We start from the raw sequence: 20748 nt of genomic DNA on the forward strand, positions 1-20748 counted from the left end.
ATGCTTAGTATTTTTCACGTGAAACTGAGCTTTGCAGAGCAACAAATGTGCACAACTAGAAAGGGGGCGACATATGACGCAATATATGTTTTATCTCAATTAATGTTTTTTCATAATCATTAGAAGCCAAAATTTAAATCGAAACTAAATTTCGATTAATTGCACATCCCTAATAGATAGACGGACAGACAGATATATAAACTAATTATAGCAAGCATTAATTAATGGACTAAAAACCACTCAGAGCACCTTCACAACTGCATGGCAACACCCTGACAACCACCCATAATGCACTAATATGCTCAAGAAAATGTCAATCTAATGTATTTATCATGCTTAACACTTTTCCAATGTAAATCCTTTTTATCGTGTCAATAGAGCTTCTTAAATATTGAGCGAGCCGAAGCGAGAGACAGAATCTGTTTTACATGAGATGATGAGAGAATAAGAGCACAAATCAGATCATTTGATGCCTCTGGATCTGAGGAGATTAAAATACTCTCATTCATTGTAAATATTAAAATTTGATGTTCCACAGAGGATTGACTGCTGGTTTTCCCCCCATCATCCATGCTGTGCCTATAAAAACGACATAGACTGAGGGAGTGCAAACCGCTGCTCTATCATTTATCGTTACACAGCTGCGCCAACCGTAATTCAGCATTACACAAGACGTTTACTGTAATTAACCATTACACAGCTGCGTTTCTCCAAATTACCAGTCTTTTATGCTTTGTAGAGCAGGCGCTTTCTTCTCCCCTGATCGCTGCACATTTCCACCGCGTGGCTGTCAGGGTTGTTGGGGTTGGTTCAGTAGTTTTCGAAGGCGCTTGCATTTTTCATCATCTCATGACGGACAGCAATCTTTGCGAAAAAATCCATTTTGTTTCTTAAAGTACTTTGATCTGAATTGCACTTTCAACAGGGATCAGATTGAAACCAAGACCTCTCTGATGGAAAAGCACTGGTAGACTGAGTTGTAACTTCCTCTGTGTTGTGTGTGTATGTGTGTGTTGACAGAAAGCCAGACTGGCCCGAATGAGAATTTCCAAGAGTGGCAGCTCTACCGCCTTCCTGCATAGCAAACGAAACGGACTCAACCAATCACTGGAGCTAACGGTGAGAAACACACACACACACACTCACACTCATGGGTCAAAGATGTAAATGGCTTTTCAACCTATTAAATAATAATAGTGTAATACTGTTGTTTTGCCCATTTTCTTCAACATTTAAATGACACTCATTTTATTCTATTTTTTTTTTAGAAAAATAAGAATAATAATACATCCACTAAACTTTTATTTAGTGTAAAAGTAGTTTATATACCAAAAACTGTTGTCATGTCTATTTAAAAGAACCTACCAAGCAAATTTGTGCTTAAAAGACATCGAATAGACATTTAATCTATAGACATTTTTGCTGAAACAAGGCTATAATTGGGCTGTCAGTGAAAATCTAATTATAATAATCTTGAAAACTGGACTAGACAATAGGGTTGCACGATTAATTGAAAAAGAGTTGTGATATTAATTCAACCCTGCACACGATCTTAATCCAGCATTTCTATAATTAAGTCAATTATATTTTCAAGTTCAAGATAATTTATTTAGGATCTTCAGGATAATTTAAGTCATTTTATATATGTTCCTCAGCAACGTGGACACCTCCAAATGCAGTCGCGTACTGTATTCATAAGGTATAATTCAGCCAAAAATGTCATTTCTGTCCTAATCTAATGATGTATTCTCTGCCACAAAAATCACACGTATGCTGTATTTACTACTGAGAGGATGCGTGCGCTCGCGTCTACTTCAGTGAACAGAACCTGTATAGGCTGTGAATAACAGGTAATAAAGTGCTAAAATAACATTCAGTTTGTTGCACAGAGCGATCGTTTGGGAGTCATGCGGCAAGTATGATTTGCATGTGTGTGTTTGTTTTTTCTCAGAGTGACGGCAGCCATGACGGGCGCACTCGGCAGTGAAAGCGAGACTGAAAGCGTGCACATCATTTAAATGATCGTAACACATTTTAGAGTTTTGATTAAAACAAGCATTTGATATGTTTTTTTTTTTCCTTTCATAGCAAAGTGTTGTGCATGCAAATAAACATTTAACAGTGTCAGTATACAGAATAAAATATAAAATTGAATCTAATAATGACAAATGTCTTATTTTACTAGTGAAAAACTGGTCTAATAATGTTAATGTCAATGTTAAATGACAAGCTTATGTCTCAAACACAATAATTAAACTCCAAAATTATGAATAGTTGTATTCTGATATAAACTGTGCATTAATAAACAAGGCCAAATTTAAAGTCTACTCAAATCCACTATTCAAAGTCTATACAAAATTAAGCATTTTAACCAACAGCAGACCAACACAAAGGCTTAATATTATTATTATTTATTTTACCATGTTTAAGAAATAACAATAATAATAGCCTACCAAATCTATAGAATCGTAAGAAAATCGAGATCTTTAAGCAAAAAAATTTTGATTCTCATTTTAGCCAGAATCGTGCAACTATAACAGACAATTTAGCCAGATTTCACTTTGACTCCTGTCTATTTCATAACTACACTGTAAAAAAAATGTAATGACAAAAAGTCAAGACAACAAACAGTGTAGTCCTTTTTTGGACTATTGTCAGATGTCTAATAAAGTTTCACAAACAGCCCAAATTTAGCCTTGTTTTGGCCAAGACGTCTATGTTTGAATTCTGTAAGAATTCTTAATGGGAATGGTCATTTGATTAAATGTTTTTGTCAATGCATTTGTCATCATTGTGGAAAATAAATTAAAAGTATTTCCACACAATAGACAACAATCTACTGCCCTCTTTTGATTAACAGTATATAATCAGCCTGTAGATTTGTTTTTATCTTGTACATAGGTGCATCTCAGTTTAAAATGTAAGAAAAATTACTACAATTGCTTTTAATTACAGGTCAGAATGAGCGTTTCATTCTCGCATACATAAATCTGCTACTCTGAATGATTATGGAACATTATTTCACCCATATTTGGAAGATTTATTTTCACAAAAATCCCTCAATTCCCTTTTGATGCAGACACTAATATAGGACGTCTCGTCTTTGACCCAAATACAAACACACAAACAAAAACAAAAATATTCATGTAAATGTTTTTTCTCTGTAGTTAATATTTTTATTCCAGTGGCTCCCTTTTCATTTGACATACATTATCTCTGGTTTTGAACAGCATCTGAATCTGGCAGTGCTTTAGTGCTGAGGTAAAACTGCCAGGTTGTTTTGCTTTAAAACTGTTTAACATTAGAGATTCACAAGGGGGGGTTCCAATTTTCAGCACTTAAGAGCGATTATGAGATTTTCGTGTTTGCATATTTGCACAAACATCAGCTCAATTAACTCAATGACATCCAATTTATCAGAACAGAGTGATGAACCGATGTGAAAATGTCTTAATGTTTTCCTGAACACCCTCATTAGTGAGCAGGCTTGTGAGCATGTGTGTGTGAAAGAGAGATCTGGTCTTTATTGCTGCAGTTGTTTCAAGCTGTCCAACTCTTATAAAATGTCTTCTTGGAAAAGGAAGCAGTGATTCTCTGAACGCGTTTGAGGAATGAGGAAAATGTTACAAGTGAGCAGCGAACACCGAGACAGATCACAGGCCACTTCACAGACAGCTAACCGATTTCACAGGACATCCTTTGAGATGTCCAGGGAGTGAAACTGGAGAAACCTGACAAAACTGAGCTTTGGGTTTTGAAAGACCTCAAGACAGTAGAAATTTACTTTGTGATTAATATCAGCTGTGTGATTAATTAATAATACGCTGTTCACACCAATTATTATAAATATGAAAATAACATTAATGTTATAAATGTGAAGCAATAGAACAAATTGGACCACAGCTGTAATGACAATAATGTAGAGCAACCCTAGTATAAAAATATCATCTAGAGATGAAACGATTGAAATATGTGATGACACGAATCGGATGAAACACCAAGTAATTTATGATACTACTAGAGTTGTAGTAAAATAGGAGTTTATATGAATGAATCTCTGAGGGGAACTGACTGTCTTTAGAAATGTTTACATCACAACCTCACAGCAATTTGCAACTTTTTGATTTAGTGGCTAATTCGTATGAATTTGTACAATCTCATTCGTACAATTTAGTACGATTTACTTATCCAACAATGACGGTTGGGTTTAGAGGTGGGGTTGGGTGCCACGCCTCCTTTTTGAAATCATACGACTGAACTCGTACAAATTTATTTCAATTAGTCACTAAACTGACAAAATGTAAGATAGTTACTTTCCTCGTGAGATCAAGCTGAATTTTCTGTTCATCTTACTATCAAACAACACATATTACAGTTGGCTAGGGCTGCAACTAATGATTATTTTGATAATCGATTAATTGGGTGATTATTTTTTAGATTAATCGGATAAACTAGGTCTTTTTTATTTGACTTGTTGCTTATTAAAAACAATACTATTTGTTTCCAATGGATTTTATCAGCGATGATTATCAATTTTACTTGTTGGAGCTAACATTGGCTGCATGTGTCAGAAATCACATAATTCAATATGTATAGTTAGGCTGCACAATATTAAAAAAATCTGACATTGCGATATTTTGTATTTCTGCAATATATATGAATACAATTTCACCAGATGATTTGAATAGCTCTATTCGGAAACTTTATTAGCTTTTGATTTACTGGCATGACTTTGTAAGAAAAAAAAATATGCATGGCATGTAATAAACAAATTACAAGCATAACTAAATGCAAAAGATCAAATATAAAAGTTGCAAAACTAATTTGGTGCAAGAGGATTCTGCACACTGGTGATGGTGTGGAGAGACCCTCCTCACGGTTGTGAAGCTCTTTGGGTGTATGAGTATACATGATAAATGCGTTATACAGATACACATTACATTACATTACATTACAGAAATTGTAAAAAATAAATAAATAAAATAAGTGACTTTGAATGTGGCATGGTTGTTGGTGCCAGATGGGCTGGTTTGAGTATTTCAGAAACTGCTGATCTACTGGGATTTTTATGCACAACCATCTCTAGGGTTTACAGATAATGGTCATAAAAAGAGAAAATATCCAGTGAAAATATCCAGTGACTTCTGAGCCAGAGGTCAGAAGAGAATAGCCAGATTAGTTTGAGCTAATAGAAAGCCAACAGTAACTCAAACAACCATTCGCTACAACTGAGGTATGCAGAAGGGCATCTCTGAATGCACAATACGTTGAACCTTAAGGCGGATGGACTAAAGCAGCAGAAGACCACACTGGGTGCCAATCCTGTCAGCTAAGACCAGGAAACTGTGGCTACAATACAACAATTAAGGGTCACCAAACTTGGACAATAGAAGATTGGGAAAACGTGGCCTGGTCTGATGAGTCTCGATTTCCGCTGTGACATTCTAAAGGTAGGGTCAGAATTTGCCATCAACAACAAGGTTGAAAAAGCATGGATTCATCCTACTTTGTATCAACAGTTCAGGCTAGTGGTGGTGTGGGGGACATTTTCTTGGCAGCCCTTGAGCGCAGTAGTACCACCTGAGCATTGTGTCAATGCCACAGTCTACCCCAGTACTGCTGCTGACCATGTCCATCCCTTTATGACCACAATGTACGGATCTTCTGATGGCTACTTCCAGCAGGATAATGCACCATGTAATAAAGCGCTAATCATCTCAGACTGGTTTCTTGAACATGACAATGAGATCACTGTACTCAAATGGCCTCCACAGTCACCAGTTCTCAATCCAATAGAGCACCTTTGGGATGTGGTTGAACTGGAGATTTGCATGATGGATGTGCCAACAAATCTGCAGCAATTGTGTGAAGGTATTTCCAGTACCTTTTTGAATCTATGCCACAAAAGATTAAGGCAGTTCTGAAGGCAAAGGGGGGTAAAACCCAGTACTAGAAAGGTGTACCTAATAAAGTGACAAGTGAGTGAAGATGTAGTACCTCCAAATTCCTATTCATTTTACAAATTTTTATAATCACACAAAGACATTCAGAACAAGATCAGTGTAAACAATGTGCAGATACACTACAGCCAATTCAAATTAAAACATTAACAAACAATATATTTTACTTTTCTACATTATTTTTCTGGGGTCCAACTGATCCCAAACAACATTATAATGGATTTAACATAGCATGCCATGGATACAAACAACCTTTCTTAAAAGTGCATGTCTGCTTTGTGCTAAACAAATAGATTATTATCACCAATATCAGCCTACTGATGTTTTACCCATACATCATTGGAATTTCTAGGACTCCAAGTATTAAAATGGTACCATCAATATCAATGCACAGAGGAGGGGTAAAAAAACACCTCTCCAAAAAAATATCTAGGAGGGTGAATCACACTGAAAATAGTGGAAAATGTGTTTAACTATGATGTAAATAATGTCACAATGGGAAAATTTGTAACGGCCCAAAAATAGGATTCATTTTCTTTATGCAAAATATTCTTATAATAAGCAGTCCTTTGATTTCAGGGTTAATTTGAGGTTTCTTAATGCGATTCGCCCGAGAACGCTGTGACTTGAGATCAAGCTGAAGAAGCTGGTTTTAGATTAGCCCATCTGAATAGTTCATAAACACCAAACATCGCAGTCTGCTCAAAATAAGAGTCCTCAAGGTTTGTTACTGTAAAGCGCCTAATTTTGCTCTCTCTCTTCATTTCTAACAATACCGTTCTTCTTCCTTCTCTCTCTCTCCTCCCACACATCACTCACTGACTCACTCATGTTATTTTGGTGCTTGCGTCGTGTTAAGACGTTGAGGAAATGGCGAAAATGTGGAGCAGGGTACTGTAGTCAACCGTAAGGCCCAATGTTGGAAAACAATCTCCAATACGATAGAATAAAAAACACAGATATGAGGAGTTAACGCAACTGTACCAATAGATTGGTGAAACAGAAAAGCGAAATCGCTCACTGGCCTCTAAAGGCCCCTTGTCCTTCATCTCTCTCTCTCTCAGGTTTTGTTTATTTAAATTTATGGATGATATATTGTGCTGCTCTGTTATTGGATGAAGTTCCTTCCAAAAGCAGTAAACCACTCTCCATGTCTCTCCCTCCCACTCTTACACAACAGCAGCTCCCCTATTACAAGATGAAACTTTCACCACAGGTACTGAGCCAAACAACACACACTCCGTCCCTCTCTCCACTTCATTATTCATGCATGAAACATGGTAATTCCCTAAATATAATGGGAATGTCTGTGTGTGTTTGTGCAGGGATCCTTAGAAGAGGACCAGCAACTGAAAAAGACCACATCTCTGTTGGAGAGTCAGCATCACCATCTTCTGCACTGCCTAGAGAAAACCACGGTCAGTTACCTCCAAGTCATGATGGGGGCTTTTTCAAACACTACTCAATTTAAGGAATCATTGCTTTTTGTTATTAACTTTTCTGTTAATTTACACTAAAATGTACAATGTTTATTTTACTAGCACACATGGACTACATTTACATGGACATCAGTAATCGAATTATTTGAAATAATCCTTACAGGATCTCGTTTTACATGTTATAGCACATAATTCAAATAATGTCATTGCATCACTGCGCTATCCACATTTTCTCTGGAGTTTCATGTAATTTTGGGTGTTTCGTTTTTAACTTGTTGACTGTAACTGCAGTTTGGCACTTTCACTTTCATTCTGGAGCATTTTATGCATCTCCTCCTATGACAAACAAGATATTTGGATGGGAGTATGAACTGCTGGAGGAGTGTAGTTTTAATGGAATTTGATATTGCACGCTGTATGGTAAGAAAAAAAAAAACAACAAACTATCCTGTCTCAAAATACAGTGAAAGTCCTACACAACGGTAATAGTTTGATTGTGGTGTTTACATGTCTGTACTGCACTTTAATAATGTGACTAAAATCGGCATACTGCACGTCTTAATTTAATTTCTGTTTAGCTCAATTATAACCTTAATCATACTAAATTAATCAAAAAATAATAATAAAAAAAGAAAAAAAATCTATTAACATGGTAGACTCTTAATCAGAGTATTGTCTTAATTGCATTAAAATCAGACTATTGGTGTCCATGTAAATGTCCTCATTGTTAGTGTCCTAAAAACATTTGATGCTGCAAAGATTCCAGAGACAAGCAATTTGTTGGTCCGCACCAGATGTGACATGACAGAAATATTTAGATACCAGAGTCATTCAGAAGCAGAGAATAGACAGATTCCCTTTCATTAATATGATAATGGTATTAAACCTCTTTAACATTATTAAAAGTACATGCTGAGTGACTGATGTTGTTGGTCTGCATGGAGCCACAGTTCAGACGTTCATTTTTAAACTGTATGTTTGTTGTTTTATTTTCAAGATCTGATATAAATATTTAGTATGGCAACAAATGCCATGCAAGATGAAATTCAAACATTAGTAGCATTAAACACTGAATACAGCATATAATAAGCACCAGGTGATGATTGTCATAGTAGTTTATGCTGTTGTTCACCTGCAAATCCGTAATATGAAATAAAGAACAGAAATTTTGCATGTCGCTTGTTAAGTGTGACGTCACGCAAAGCAGCTTCCGGGTCCAAGTGCTCTATCAAGCTCTATGGGAAGCCTTAACAAATGGTAATAATAAACATTTACAAAGCCATGTAATAATTTCAAAAATCACAATTGCAATATATACATCCATGCCTAATATCAGATAGTCAGAAAGTGATTCATTTATATATAAATTGTTAAAATTTTGGTATTTGTGATGCAGCGAGTCCAGACTGTTGTGTACACTGATTTTATATAAAATTCACTTTATGTGTGATTGGACTAAAAAGTGTCCAGAAACTAATATTTTCTCAATTTAAATGAGCAGCAGCTTGGACCCGACAACAGTACTCCATACGTCACGACTTAACATGCAGGTGGTTAGAACTAAAATTCCTTTTAACATGGAAAAGATGTAGTTAGGACACTGCGTTCTTGTGTTATAATTTTTAATCATTATTGCGTTTACGAAGGCCATGGGCTAAAAATAATAAAATAATAAATAATAAAATAATAAATAATATTACATTTCTCAACTCTTTTCAACTCTCATTGGACTTTGTAAGACCTCAGTTTTATGAGAGTGTGAATAAATTAACATAAAAATGTAAAAAATTTTGCCTTAATTATCCCTTTGAGGTTAGAAACTTTTGCAAAGCTCTCATTAGTTATGGTCATACTATGAAACCTTGCACTGTCTAAAATTGCATATGCATACTAGTAGACACTAAGTTTGGTTTGAAAATTAGGTTAAAACTGTTAAAATTTATGATTAATATAGTATGAATGTGTGTAGAACAAATTAAATTCAGATGTACTATACTTGCTGCCACTGTCATGTGACCTACAACATCAGTTTTGTCTGTCATAAATCCTTTTACACGGTCTCATGGGATAGTAGATTGTCCAGTGAATGCACACTTACAATCTAGCTGGAAGTAGGTCACAAGAGTACTTTTCACCTGCTGTTTTATTAATACTATGGGTATCTGAAATACAATGGCTCACATGCTGTTTTTTCTTTTACTACATAGTTTAATAGTTGGCCTATTCTAAAAGTTGCTGTTCAGAAGGTTCACTCTACATGGCTAACTGATCTTAAGTTAGTTTTATAATGGGGTTTTGTTACTTTAATGTATTTCAATATTTATGAATTTGCTGAATGCAAAAAAAGAAAGACAGTTAAATGTTTCTGTTTGCTCTTAATTGTTTGCCATGCCTTAATGACAAAAATGGAAAGCACACACAATAATAAAATATATATTTTTTACATAATTATTTATTTATTTTAAAAAAAGTAATGGAAACATTTTAACCCTTTAACTGGCCCAACAAGAAAAAAAAATGTTTGGATTGCATTCTCCTAATGTCGCTACTTAACACACTCAATGCATTTTTTTTCCAACACATCCCATAATTTCTAAAATATTAACCTCTCCTATATGTTGGTTTATGGCAAAAAGTAACTGAATTAAAACATATACTACGAAAAATCTAAAAATATGAAGTGTAAAAATAATCAAAATAATAAATGTTTGTATTAAAATACAGATTATATTTGTTTGATTTTTTTGTAAAATTGAAATGCAGTGTAGTTTAAACTATTATTTAAAAAGTATGGTCAACCATTTGGTAGAGCAGGCAGTTAAAAGATTAAAGAGTTGTTTGCACCATGGATGCCTGCTCCGCTTTTACCAGCAGGTGCCGCTGCGTAATGATGTTCGAGTGCTTCGAAACAGTGAATCATTTGGCGATCGAACTGATTCAATTGATTGCATGTTTTGAAAAGTTTACATTTCCGCATTCGGTCGCTCAAAACACATCCTGTTCGCTTCCGCTGTTTGATATATCTGCACATAAGTGATTTTATGAGGTAACATTTCTGAGGACGGCACAGGCCTTTAGGAGCAAGCAATGAAATGAACAAACACCAAACCGAATACAACCAAACCAAACTCTGCTATGAACACAAACATGCGAAAAGTAGGCCCACATACCTTCATTTTTCGTCCTATTTGCGATTATTCTCCATTCAGTATCCCTTTTAGCGTTCTCTTGTTGAGCTTGAGTGATTTGTCGTATCGTAATTGTAAACTGATTCCATATAAACTTCCTAAAGCAGTCAATCACATGGCAAAAAGCCATTGGACTATTTCGTTCGTTGTGGGCGGGACTTATGTACCTGTCTGTCTTTCTGTCTGTCATTTTGCACTTAGATTTAGTTACAATCTAATTTTCTTCACAAAATAATCTTAACCCATTCAAGTCCTTTCCTAAACAAACAATACTGTATTCGCTTTTAAAATATATATTTAATTATTGCCTTATTTTCTATATTTGATTATTAACTTAGATTAAGCCAAGTAGGGGAGAGTGGGGAGAGTTGCGACAAGACTTATTGCTCCATTCAGGAATGAGCTAGAGTTATATCTATATTACATATTCTCTGTTAGACCCTCCTTCAATCAGAGAAAAATCAGCCATATGTGACCATTCCTTTAGTAGCCTATAAAACTGTATACTTTTTTTTAATAATCAGATAATTTCACATGCTGTCTAATCTGTTTTTGTGAAACATTATTCATCCATATCATTTAAATCCTTGTTTTCTTAGCTTTAAATGGGTATAGCTATCGAGTGTTAAAGCTAATGTATCTACCTAGCACAGGAAGTTTAATCAAGGTTAACAGCGCAGCATGTTGCAACTATCGCCAATTACCAAATTCATTTAAATGCTTGTTATATTAACAATTTACAATTTTATTACAGTTTTAATGTTTATTTGATTAATTCACGTTAAAGTTCAAAGAAGTAGTTTAAAAAGGTTTAGTCTTGATTGATCAGTACAAATTTTTGCTCAGGCTTTTTTATAGGCCTGATAATTGGCCAAAACATGGTTGTTGCTTGTTTTTGTTTTTTTAATAGTCTTTAATAGGTAACTAAATAAAATTCAACCTGATGTTTTAGAATTGTTTTATCAATACATTTTAATTGGGCAATATTTTTTAACAGTTAATTTAATTGCAATATTTAACTTTGTTTGTTCAAGTTTAAATTTGCTTATATTATCATATGTACAAATATTAAAAACAATGTCTGAAAGATGCAAGTTATTTATATTAGAATTTTGGGTATCCTCAAAAAGTGTCAGAGAAAGTGAAGGAAATGCAAAAAGTGTTGTAACTGGCCTGACTCTCCCCTAATATTGCTTATAATATTTTTGTCCTCTGCAGTACCCTTTCTTTTTTTACAAAATACTGTTACTCCATTCAAGTTCTATTATATAAAAAAAAATTATATATTTGCTTTTACATATATTTACATGTGTATTTAATTATTGCCATAATCAAATGTATTTCTGTCATGAAAAGAAACGTGCATTCAATTTATTATCATTTGTCCCATTACAGATGTTAAAATGCATCGTTGTTTCATATTCCCTTTAATATGCAAATATTAGCGTGCATGTAAGGGCTTTAAAGTAAAGAAAAAAAAGGCTTGTGACAGTAATTGTATCATTACAAACCATTGCTCTCTTTGTTTGTGTGAACAGAATCATGAGTTTGTGGACGAGCGTCTGTATGAACAGGGCTATTTGCAGACAGCACTGCAGAACTTCCCGTCGCAGAGCCCGTCTCTCTCCAGTGAAGAGGGCATCACAGGCACCTGCTGCTCTCGAAGACCCAAGAAGAACATTCAGCCTCTCAATGCCACACACACGCACTCACACACACACAATCTGCAGGAGCTCAGCGCATTGCACATCCAGTGTGGGGAGCAGCAACCACTGAACACCAGGTTAGCTCTCTTTCCCCATAAAAACACCCATGCAGAGGTTGATTTTTTTATTGGAACTAATAGACTTGCACAATTTTTATAGGCTGTGGTGATCATGTTGCAGCTGTCTTAAAAATGAAACCATCGCTTAATCATTTTCTGTGTCAGCCTTATTTTTTGTAAATTTGTTTTGGAACATTCTCTCAGGTAAATATGCAAGGTTTCTAGTTCATTATTTACTGACCATTACAAAGCACACATATATAGGCCCACACGGAATTTGCGTGTGCAGAATTCCGCAGATTTTTAGCCCATCATTAATTCTGTTTGTTTACTTGAGTAAATGTGTGTAAATCTATATTTATTCACTTTTTAAATTAAGTACAGTAATATTATTGAATTATATAAAAATGTTCATCTGATTCAAATTGTGCAGTAATATTTTCTGTCTTTTAGTAGATATATTATATGAGAGAATGGCTTTGTTTACCAAATAAAGTGAATCCGATTGGATTTGCAATTTAAACATTAAATAAAAGTTAAAAAGATAAACATTTTTTATTTCACATATTAAGGTTTTACTTATGATACTCCTAAAATAATTCAGCAAGACTTTTACCAAAATGTTCGGCAGAAATAGCAAAAAACGTCCGCAGATTCCATCTGGCCCTATATATAGGGTATGTTTACATGATAGTTAAAGAGCCACTATTATGCAGTAAAAAAGATTATATTTTAGTTTTTTTCAACAACAGGCAGATAAGCATGCAAGGTCAAAAGCACTTTCATTGTCTTATAATATGCATTTATTTTTACCTAATTATCCCAAAGATGGAACGATTTTGAAAGATGTAAAAAAACACAGTGAGTGCTAGCCAGTTTTGAGGAAAACATGACACAGTAGGATTAGATGTAACAGGGAAACTTACAAATAAGCCACTCACTGTTAGACACCAATTAAACTAACAAAATAGTTGTTGAATTTTGAGTGTAATGTTGAGAACTTTTTAAAGTAAAGATGTTTTTTAATAGAACATTTTTTTAGATAAAAAAATATTTTCTTGCTAATAATGCAAATAAGTTCATTTTATAATATGGATAATGCAAAAAAATCCAAAAGTGTTTATCCAATAAAAACAATGCTGTGCTATGTAGAATTTAAAAAAAAAAAGTTATGGAACTGAGGAAATATACTATTCAAAGTAAACTGATTTGAAATGAATTTTGTGAAATCTGACTTCATAAGCATGTTACAACTAACCCTCTGTCTGTTGAACTTGCCCCGTAGGTTGGGTAAAGAGTAACATTTTTACTCCTGGCACTTTTGGCAATACTGCACAAAAACCATAGGTCCGGCGATCATACAACCAGTTCTTATTTGTAGGAAAGGCTTGTATGTTGTTGTTAAAAAATATATATAATTTGTCTAACCCCATTACTTTGTTCATTATTTGGCCAAAACCAAAAAGTGTCATTTTGTGCCCCGCTATCCCCTACACCAGGGATCACCAAACTTGTTCCTGGTGGTCCGGTGTCCTACAGATTTTAGCCCCAATCCTAATCAAACACACCTGAACAAGCTAATCAAAGTCTTAAGTATACTTGAAACACCCAGGCAGGTGTGTTGAGGCAAGTTGGAGCTAAACCCTGCAGGGCACTGGAACTCCAGGAACGAGATTGGTGACCCCTGCCCAATACCTTTTAATGACATTTTCTTCTGCAAAAAAAAAAAAATGTTTTGAAGAATACTTTGTTATTTGCAAAATACATATTCGAATGAATATTTGATGACACATTAATGTAACCATAGTCTCTAAGACATGTCTCTTTCTCTCAGTCGTTCCAGTCTCAATCTGATGTCGGATGAATCAGGGAGTCTGAACTGCAAGAGCAGTGGACTGGTTACAACGGCCATCATCAGTATCCCGACTCCTCCCTCAAACAACTCTCGAGCCAGTCCCGACGCCCCGTCCCCTCCCAACCCAGAAGCCCCACCTCTTCTGAACCCCAGCAGCACTGATGTGGTCAAAATCTCTGCGCTGTAGGAGCAAACAGAACTCAGGAAGAGAAACCGAAGAGTAGCCTGCCCCCTAGTGGGAGAGGAGGTGCACTGACTCAGACTCTCGAAATAGAAGAAGAATATCAAAGGATGCGACTGTGTAAATGAGAGAGACGACCATGAGTATTCAATCACTCTCCATCAGGACTGATAAAGATGAGGGTGTCATTGCAGTGTCACTGTGCATAGAACATTCCTCCTCCTTTTCCCTTACTAGTTTTCTGGTGGGTCATACTGTTTATAAATCGTGGAAAAGATTAATGTTTTAACTACAGATGAAGGCAAGAGGTCAAGCTTTTGTTTTCATCAGAGAGTCTTGTTTTGTTTTTTTATCCGTCCGTTAATCTGTTCCAACATCACAGACAGCCTCTCAAAGCCTCGGCTTACTTTATCCCAATTATGTTATGTTTTGATCTAAAGTAATTCTCAAAGGATAAGAGGGGAAAATCTGCTTTAGAGTCTGGGGGAGACTGTACGAGTGTTTCTTAGATCGTGCTAAGTTTTTATTTTTGGAATATGAGGTCAAGAGTTGCGTCTAACTTGAATGTTTCTGCCCCAAGTGAGTGTGTGTGCGTGCGAGTTACTGAATTTGCCCCTCAAACTCTCAGCCTCTCACACAGTTCGTGCCTCTCAGGGGGAGGAGAGTTTCCTTCTTCTTTAAGCCACTGTCTCTCCCTGAGTCCAAAACGTTGAGCCGACTTTGTAACGTTAGTTGTGACCTATCAAACATTACTATGTAATATAGAACCAAAAAAATTGAAAAAGAAAAAAAAAAGATAGAGAAAGAAACATGAAAGTGTTTTTAAAACTCTGTGACTACAAGCACAAGGCGTTGCTGAGATTTTGTGACTACAATGTGTATCAAGCCTTGGTTTAACTGTGAATATTGTTGATAGAATATTTTGTAATATTTAGCCATCGTTTGGCGAAACCAGAGCAGCTGCCTACCCCGCCCCCTTTTTCGTCCAGCCCGCCCCTTTATGTCTGCCCCGCCCCTTTCCTCTGTCCACTGCTGGCCTGCTTCCTGTAGTTGTTCTGATCTAAGTGTTATTGTCATTATCGCTCAATGGGTATTAAAAAATGTGTCTAGTTTGCGTAAAAACTACATGGGTAGGAAACTTTTGGTGTTTGTGTTTTTTCATTAACAGTGAATGTTTTCGTTAACTCTAGATTTTCAGTCATGCGTTGCTGTTAGAGGAGAAACTGTTGACTGTTTGAACCAATTAGAGATATTTGCCACCTCTCTTCTCTCCCTCTAAACTCCGTCCTTTTTTGTCTGTCTTTTTTTTTTTGTCAGCCATGTTAAAGAGTTGGTTCACTCCAAAATTAAAATTCTGTCATCTTTAAGGGGTAGGGTTAGGGATGAAAAATGTGATAACACCTATTATTACTTGGCTGTCTGGAATACTTGATTTTGATTGGTCAGTCATGACATTCCAGGGTATGTTATTGCAGATATCAACCACTAAAAATAATTACACAGTCTCATTCGGGTACTTCGAATCATCTTTAAGGCTGATTTATATTTCTGCATTGAGTGATCGGCGTGACACACAGCACCTGCCTTGCGCGTAGTGGTGCATTTATACTTCTGCATGCTATTTGTGTAGCTCTGCAATAAAACTTCCAAAACGCTAGCTGGCAGTAGGTTTTTATGTTCCTTTGTGTTGTTTATTCAGAGGCGTTCTGTTTTTTATTAACGCTACAAGTATCTCAAACTCTCTCATTCTGAGGCCTAAACAGGTGAAGGTGCAACAACCATAAGGTAAACACAAGACAAAAGTTTCCATTTGGAGCTCCTCCACGGGACTCGACAGTCATAAACAATTACTTCATCGGGCCCACAGCTCTCAGCTTCCCACCCACGTTCGTCACTGCTACCAAGCCAGAGCTTGCAGAGTTTGCACTACGCGTAGTTACAACATGTAGTTAAATTTTTTTGAGAGGTGCATGTCAGCGTCAGCGTCGGCGTCAGCCATAACGAGGGCTATGCGACAGAAGTATGAATCAGCCTTTACTGTCAGCGAATACTTTCACATCTACATTAGATTGATTGTATGTCATGCCTCGGTTTTTAATTGGTTGGTGCCATCTTGTGATTGTGTGCGCCATTCAACTGTTTTCGTCCCAGTCAGTTCTGAGTTTAATTAAAAATTGACAAACTACTATGGCTCAGAACAAATTTTTACATTTGTAACAAGCGGCCATGTAATAAGTTTTATTATTAAGCTATGATTTGCGTCAGGCTGCTGGTAAGCCTCTCTGGCTTTATTCTGCGATAACAACCACCTGGATGTACTTTATCCCTTACATATATTCAAACCAATTGCAGATTTATGATGATAAATAGAAATCTTGATACAATTTTAACTGAATTAATTTTAAAACCTTAAAAGCAGAAAATTAGGCAACTGCGAAGAGACCTCCAGGTCCTTCTTTTTGCTAAAATATTTACAAATGTAGCTTTAATTTATCAGGACTAGATTTTTCCTCATTATACCAATAACTGTTATGTTAAAAATAACGATATATCACCTGATACCAATATGGTGAACGATTGTGCATCCCTGAATTTTTTTTCCTATCACAACTCGCATATCAATGAATATGTAAATATGTGTTGTATGGTAAAAAAAAAATAAGGATGTGGATGCATGCACAAATGAAGGTACTTTTTCAAATGAATTAAAATTATGTTCACCCAAAACTCTTTGATTCTTCAAATCGTTTGTTAAGTAATCAAAAAATAAGCCCATATTAATAAAACTGTTTTTTTCAAGTCATTTGAAAAGACAAAATAGTTTTTATGGCCTCACTGGTCCTTGTTAAAACATGCCATTTCACACACAATATTGTAATTCATTGGTTCTTGTTCATCAACTAATCATACTTGATTAGTCGTACTTGTCCATGACCAAATCTGAATGCTGTAAACTTTATCATCAAAATTTATGTGAATGAACTCTTATATTAAACCTGTTCATCATACAAAGTGACAATGTCTTTAAAACACTGGGATTAAACCAATTCAAATCAAATTCAAAAGGATTTATTTTTGATCTCCATACAATCATTTAAATCATCAGAGCTTTGGGTGAACAGATTTCCAGAGGATGTACAGATATCTCCCAGATGTGATGAAAAATACTGTCATTTGTGTTCCTTAACATTTTTTCAAAAACGATAACGACCAAATTTATTTTTCAGGGTGAACGAACCCTTGAAAGACATTGCCAGTGAGAAAGCTTATTAAATTTGTAAGTCGTAGTGGAAAGTCCCCGTTTTGTCTGTGTTGTGTCGTTTACAATCCTGTTCTCAAAACTGCCAGCATTCAACCGCATGAGTTCCACGTTTTTGTACCATTAAACCCCTATCCCAAGACAACACCCCACCCACCCCTTCAAACCCCACTCACTTGTGCCTCTTACACCAGCAGACATAATAAGTGACCCCGTTCCCCTCAGGACGATAAAACTCCAGGGCCACCGAGTTTTAGTGTTCACTGCTATTAAAAACACCTCACAATGATACATTCAATTTTACTTTGACCCTTTTTAGATAGAATAAGCCATATTTTTCAGAAATAAAATACACATTACTTAACAGATAAATAACCTATACTTGAACTTTAAAGCCGAAGTGGATGTCCAGTTACACAAATATGACAACATATGTCGGACAGGACTTCAGTATTACAGGGAAAAGCACATATGTGATATTTAGGAATATCAGGGTATCCGGCCCATTCTTATATATGATATAAACGACAATATACCTTGATTGCCCATATGTGTTCATATGATGATTATCCTCCTCTGTTGTACATACAATCCATAACGATCCTCTTTTATGGTCCAAAATGGTTCCTATGTGATTTACTGATTTTTCAAAAGTGTATATAGTATATGGGAGAGATCTATTGTTTAGCTATTCCGAAAGGAAGGTGTGGCCAATATATCCTAAATTTGACGATAATAAATGTTGAGTGTTGGATCACCTGTGGTCACAGGCGAGCAGTAATGTTTTCTTTTTTTTTTTCCTGTTTACTTTGTCCATTCCTCCAGCCCAGCAGGGGACACTACAGAACCATCAATGTAACCGAAGTCAATCTCCAAATCCCATCAGCTTTGTAATCGTTCATTCGTGCGGTCCCTTCAGATGACTCAACTGGTTGTTTTTTGAATATATTACCAAGTGGAGATCTGTATGTGCACATCTACATACCTGTCGAGGGTCTTCTTTCTTCCTCTGTGTGTCTGTGCTTGTTTAACTCTTTTACTCTCTTCGCTTCGGTTTCTTTGAGATAGTCATGTTGTTTCCGCAGATTCCTGTTCACTGTCAGATGTTAAATATTATTTATGATCTTGTCTTGTGTCACAGTTGTGAAACGCCTGATAAATGAATTATATCTGCCACAAATCCATCTGCTGTTTATTCCGTTTATACCTGTGAGTAAGATCATAAAAATGGAGGTGAAAAAAAACAGATATGACTTATCAACAAAAATAGAAGCAAAAATCCTGCTCTGGGCTTTTTCCGAGCAGCCAAAACAGATTAGCAAATAGGAGATCTTTCATAATTTAAAAGATTACTGTTTTGAGCACAATTTAAAGTGTCCAGATTGAATTTTACATTTTATGTTAATTTTACAATTATTGGTCCCACTTTATATTAAGTAGCCTTAATTAATATGTACTTACACTGACCTTAATAATTCGTTACAATGTACTTATTGTGTAAATACATGTTTTTACATTGTATTTATGCGTAATTAAATACCTGTGTGTAATTACATCTGTAATTAATTTCTGTAATTGCATTTGTAATTATATTGTTGACCAACCCTTATACCTCAGCCCTCCCTTAAATCTACCAATACCATCAATCCTGTCCATAACCTGACCTGTATCCCAACTCAAAAGCAACAGAAGTGTTCTGCAATAGATTTTTAACACGGTAAGTACATTGTAATTATTTTTTTAATGCAAGTACATAGTAGTTAAGGACACTTAATATAAAGTGGGTCCTAATTATTTATGAAGGAAAAAAAAACACTTTCAATTAATTTGATATACTGATTAACAATACAGTTAGATTCACCGTAGATTTCATTGTTATATGTATTTACACTACTTTAACATGCTCGTGTTTTAAAAGCTGACATGACTTACAAACCAGATACCTTAAAGGGAGACTTCAGCCAAAATAAATTTTGCCAATCAAGTCTGGCTTTAATTGCTCCAGTCCTTCAGTCACTTGATATTCATAAGTGTGCTGGGCAGTAGTTTGAAGAATTATGAGCGCAGCTGTCTGTGGAGAATCGTTGAAATGAGTGGCTCCATTGCTGCAAGAACACACACGTCACAACCATCCAGCTCAAACAGCAGCAAGAGTGACAAACACAAACCATGCAGCTCAATTTACATGAAAAGGTTACAAATAAAAAAATAAAGAAATAACTAATTTAAGAAATGATTCAGTATAATTATGGAGTCATGTTATAATATTTGAAGTGGTTTTAGATGTTTATTTTTAGATATTAGTTGTAAATTTAAGTTAGTTTGTCTATTTTAGTTGTGGTGGGTTAGACTAGACGGGGATCTGCTTGCAGCTATCAAATTTTCATTCATTCAAACTCTACACAGAAACACCAACTGACCCAGCCGAGGCTCAAACCAGCGACCTTCTTGCTGTGAGGCGACAGCAATACCCACTGTACCACCGCACCCCCCAGCTATCAAATTTTTTTTAACAATAAGTAATGCACGTTTATATAGTGCAATAATTGTCTAAATCACTTTACAATTGTATGACGGGGTCACCAAAACAAAGTTTACAGAAAACATGACAATAAAACAATGACAAAACAAACCTGAAACTATTCAACAAAACACACACACAATGGTTGGACAATGAACTAAAACACAGGCCAATTTAGTTTTGGAGGTTTCATGGTTACATTTGGCCAGCACATTCCACTAGTAAGAGCAGAGAGAAGGTTTAATTAGCAGAGTGATGGCAGTTTTGCTTCAAATATTGCAATGTACACAACATAACGGGTGGCATAAGAGTTCAAAAGAGGAAAAATGTTGGTGTATCAAAAGCTACAGTATCCAGAGTAATGTCAGCATACCACCAAGAAGAAAAAAAACACATCCAACAAGAGTAACTGTGGATGCAAGGGGAAGCTGTCTGAAAGGCATGTTAGGTGCTAATCCGGATTATATTAAAAAAAAAAAAAAAAAAACATAAAACCACTGTTGCCCAACTCTCTGTAGAATTAAAGGTGCACCTCAACTCTGCTGTTTGCAGCAAAGCTGTTCGATAGGGACTCCACAGG

At 35.6% G+C, this 20748-nt stretch overlaps 1 protein-coding gene and 1 long non-coding RNA gene across 5 annotated transcripts in view; one reads left to right on the forward strand and one right to left on the reverse strand.

Moving 5' to 3' along the window:
* Positions 1-10650, reverse strand: part of LOC141375642 (uncharacterized) — a 76559-nt gene extending 65909 nt beyond the window's left edge. For both annotated transcript variants that reach the window (XR_012384394.1, XR_012384395.1), the window contains exon 1: positions 10570-10650. This is a non-coding gene — a long non-coding RNA (uncharacterized lncRNA). The remainder of the gene's footprint in view (positions 1-10569) is intronic.
* The window catches only part of kcnd3 (potassium voltage-gated channel, Shal-related subfamily, member 3), a 170737-nt gene extending 151908 nt beyond the window's left edge, over positions 1-18829 (forward strand). Inside the window, exons 4-8 of one of the 3 annotated variants that reach the window (XM_005167002.6) lie at positions 1021-1119; positions 7141-7176; positions 7286-7378; positions 12126-12370; positions 14187-18829. In XM_005167002.6, the coding sequence (XP_005167059.1) occupies positions 1021-1119; positions 7141-7176; positions 7286-7378; positions 12126-12370; positions 14187-14394 (681 nt within the window). In that variant the 3' untranslated portion in view covers positions 14395-18829. 3 annotated transcript variants of the gene reach the window in all.
* Positions 18830-20748: the final 1919 nt, after the last annotated feature.

The sequence above is a fragment of the Danio rerio genome, chromosome 8 (assembly GCF_049306965.1).
Source record: "Danio rerio strain Tuebingen ecotype United States chromosome 8, GRCz12tu, whole genome shotgun sequence".
Classification (NCBI taxonomy): domain Eukaryota; kingdom Metazoa; phylum Chordata; class Actinopteri; order Cypriniformes; family Danionidae; genus Danio; species Danio rerio.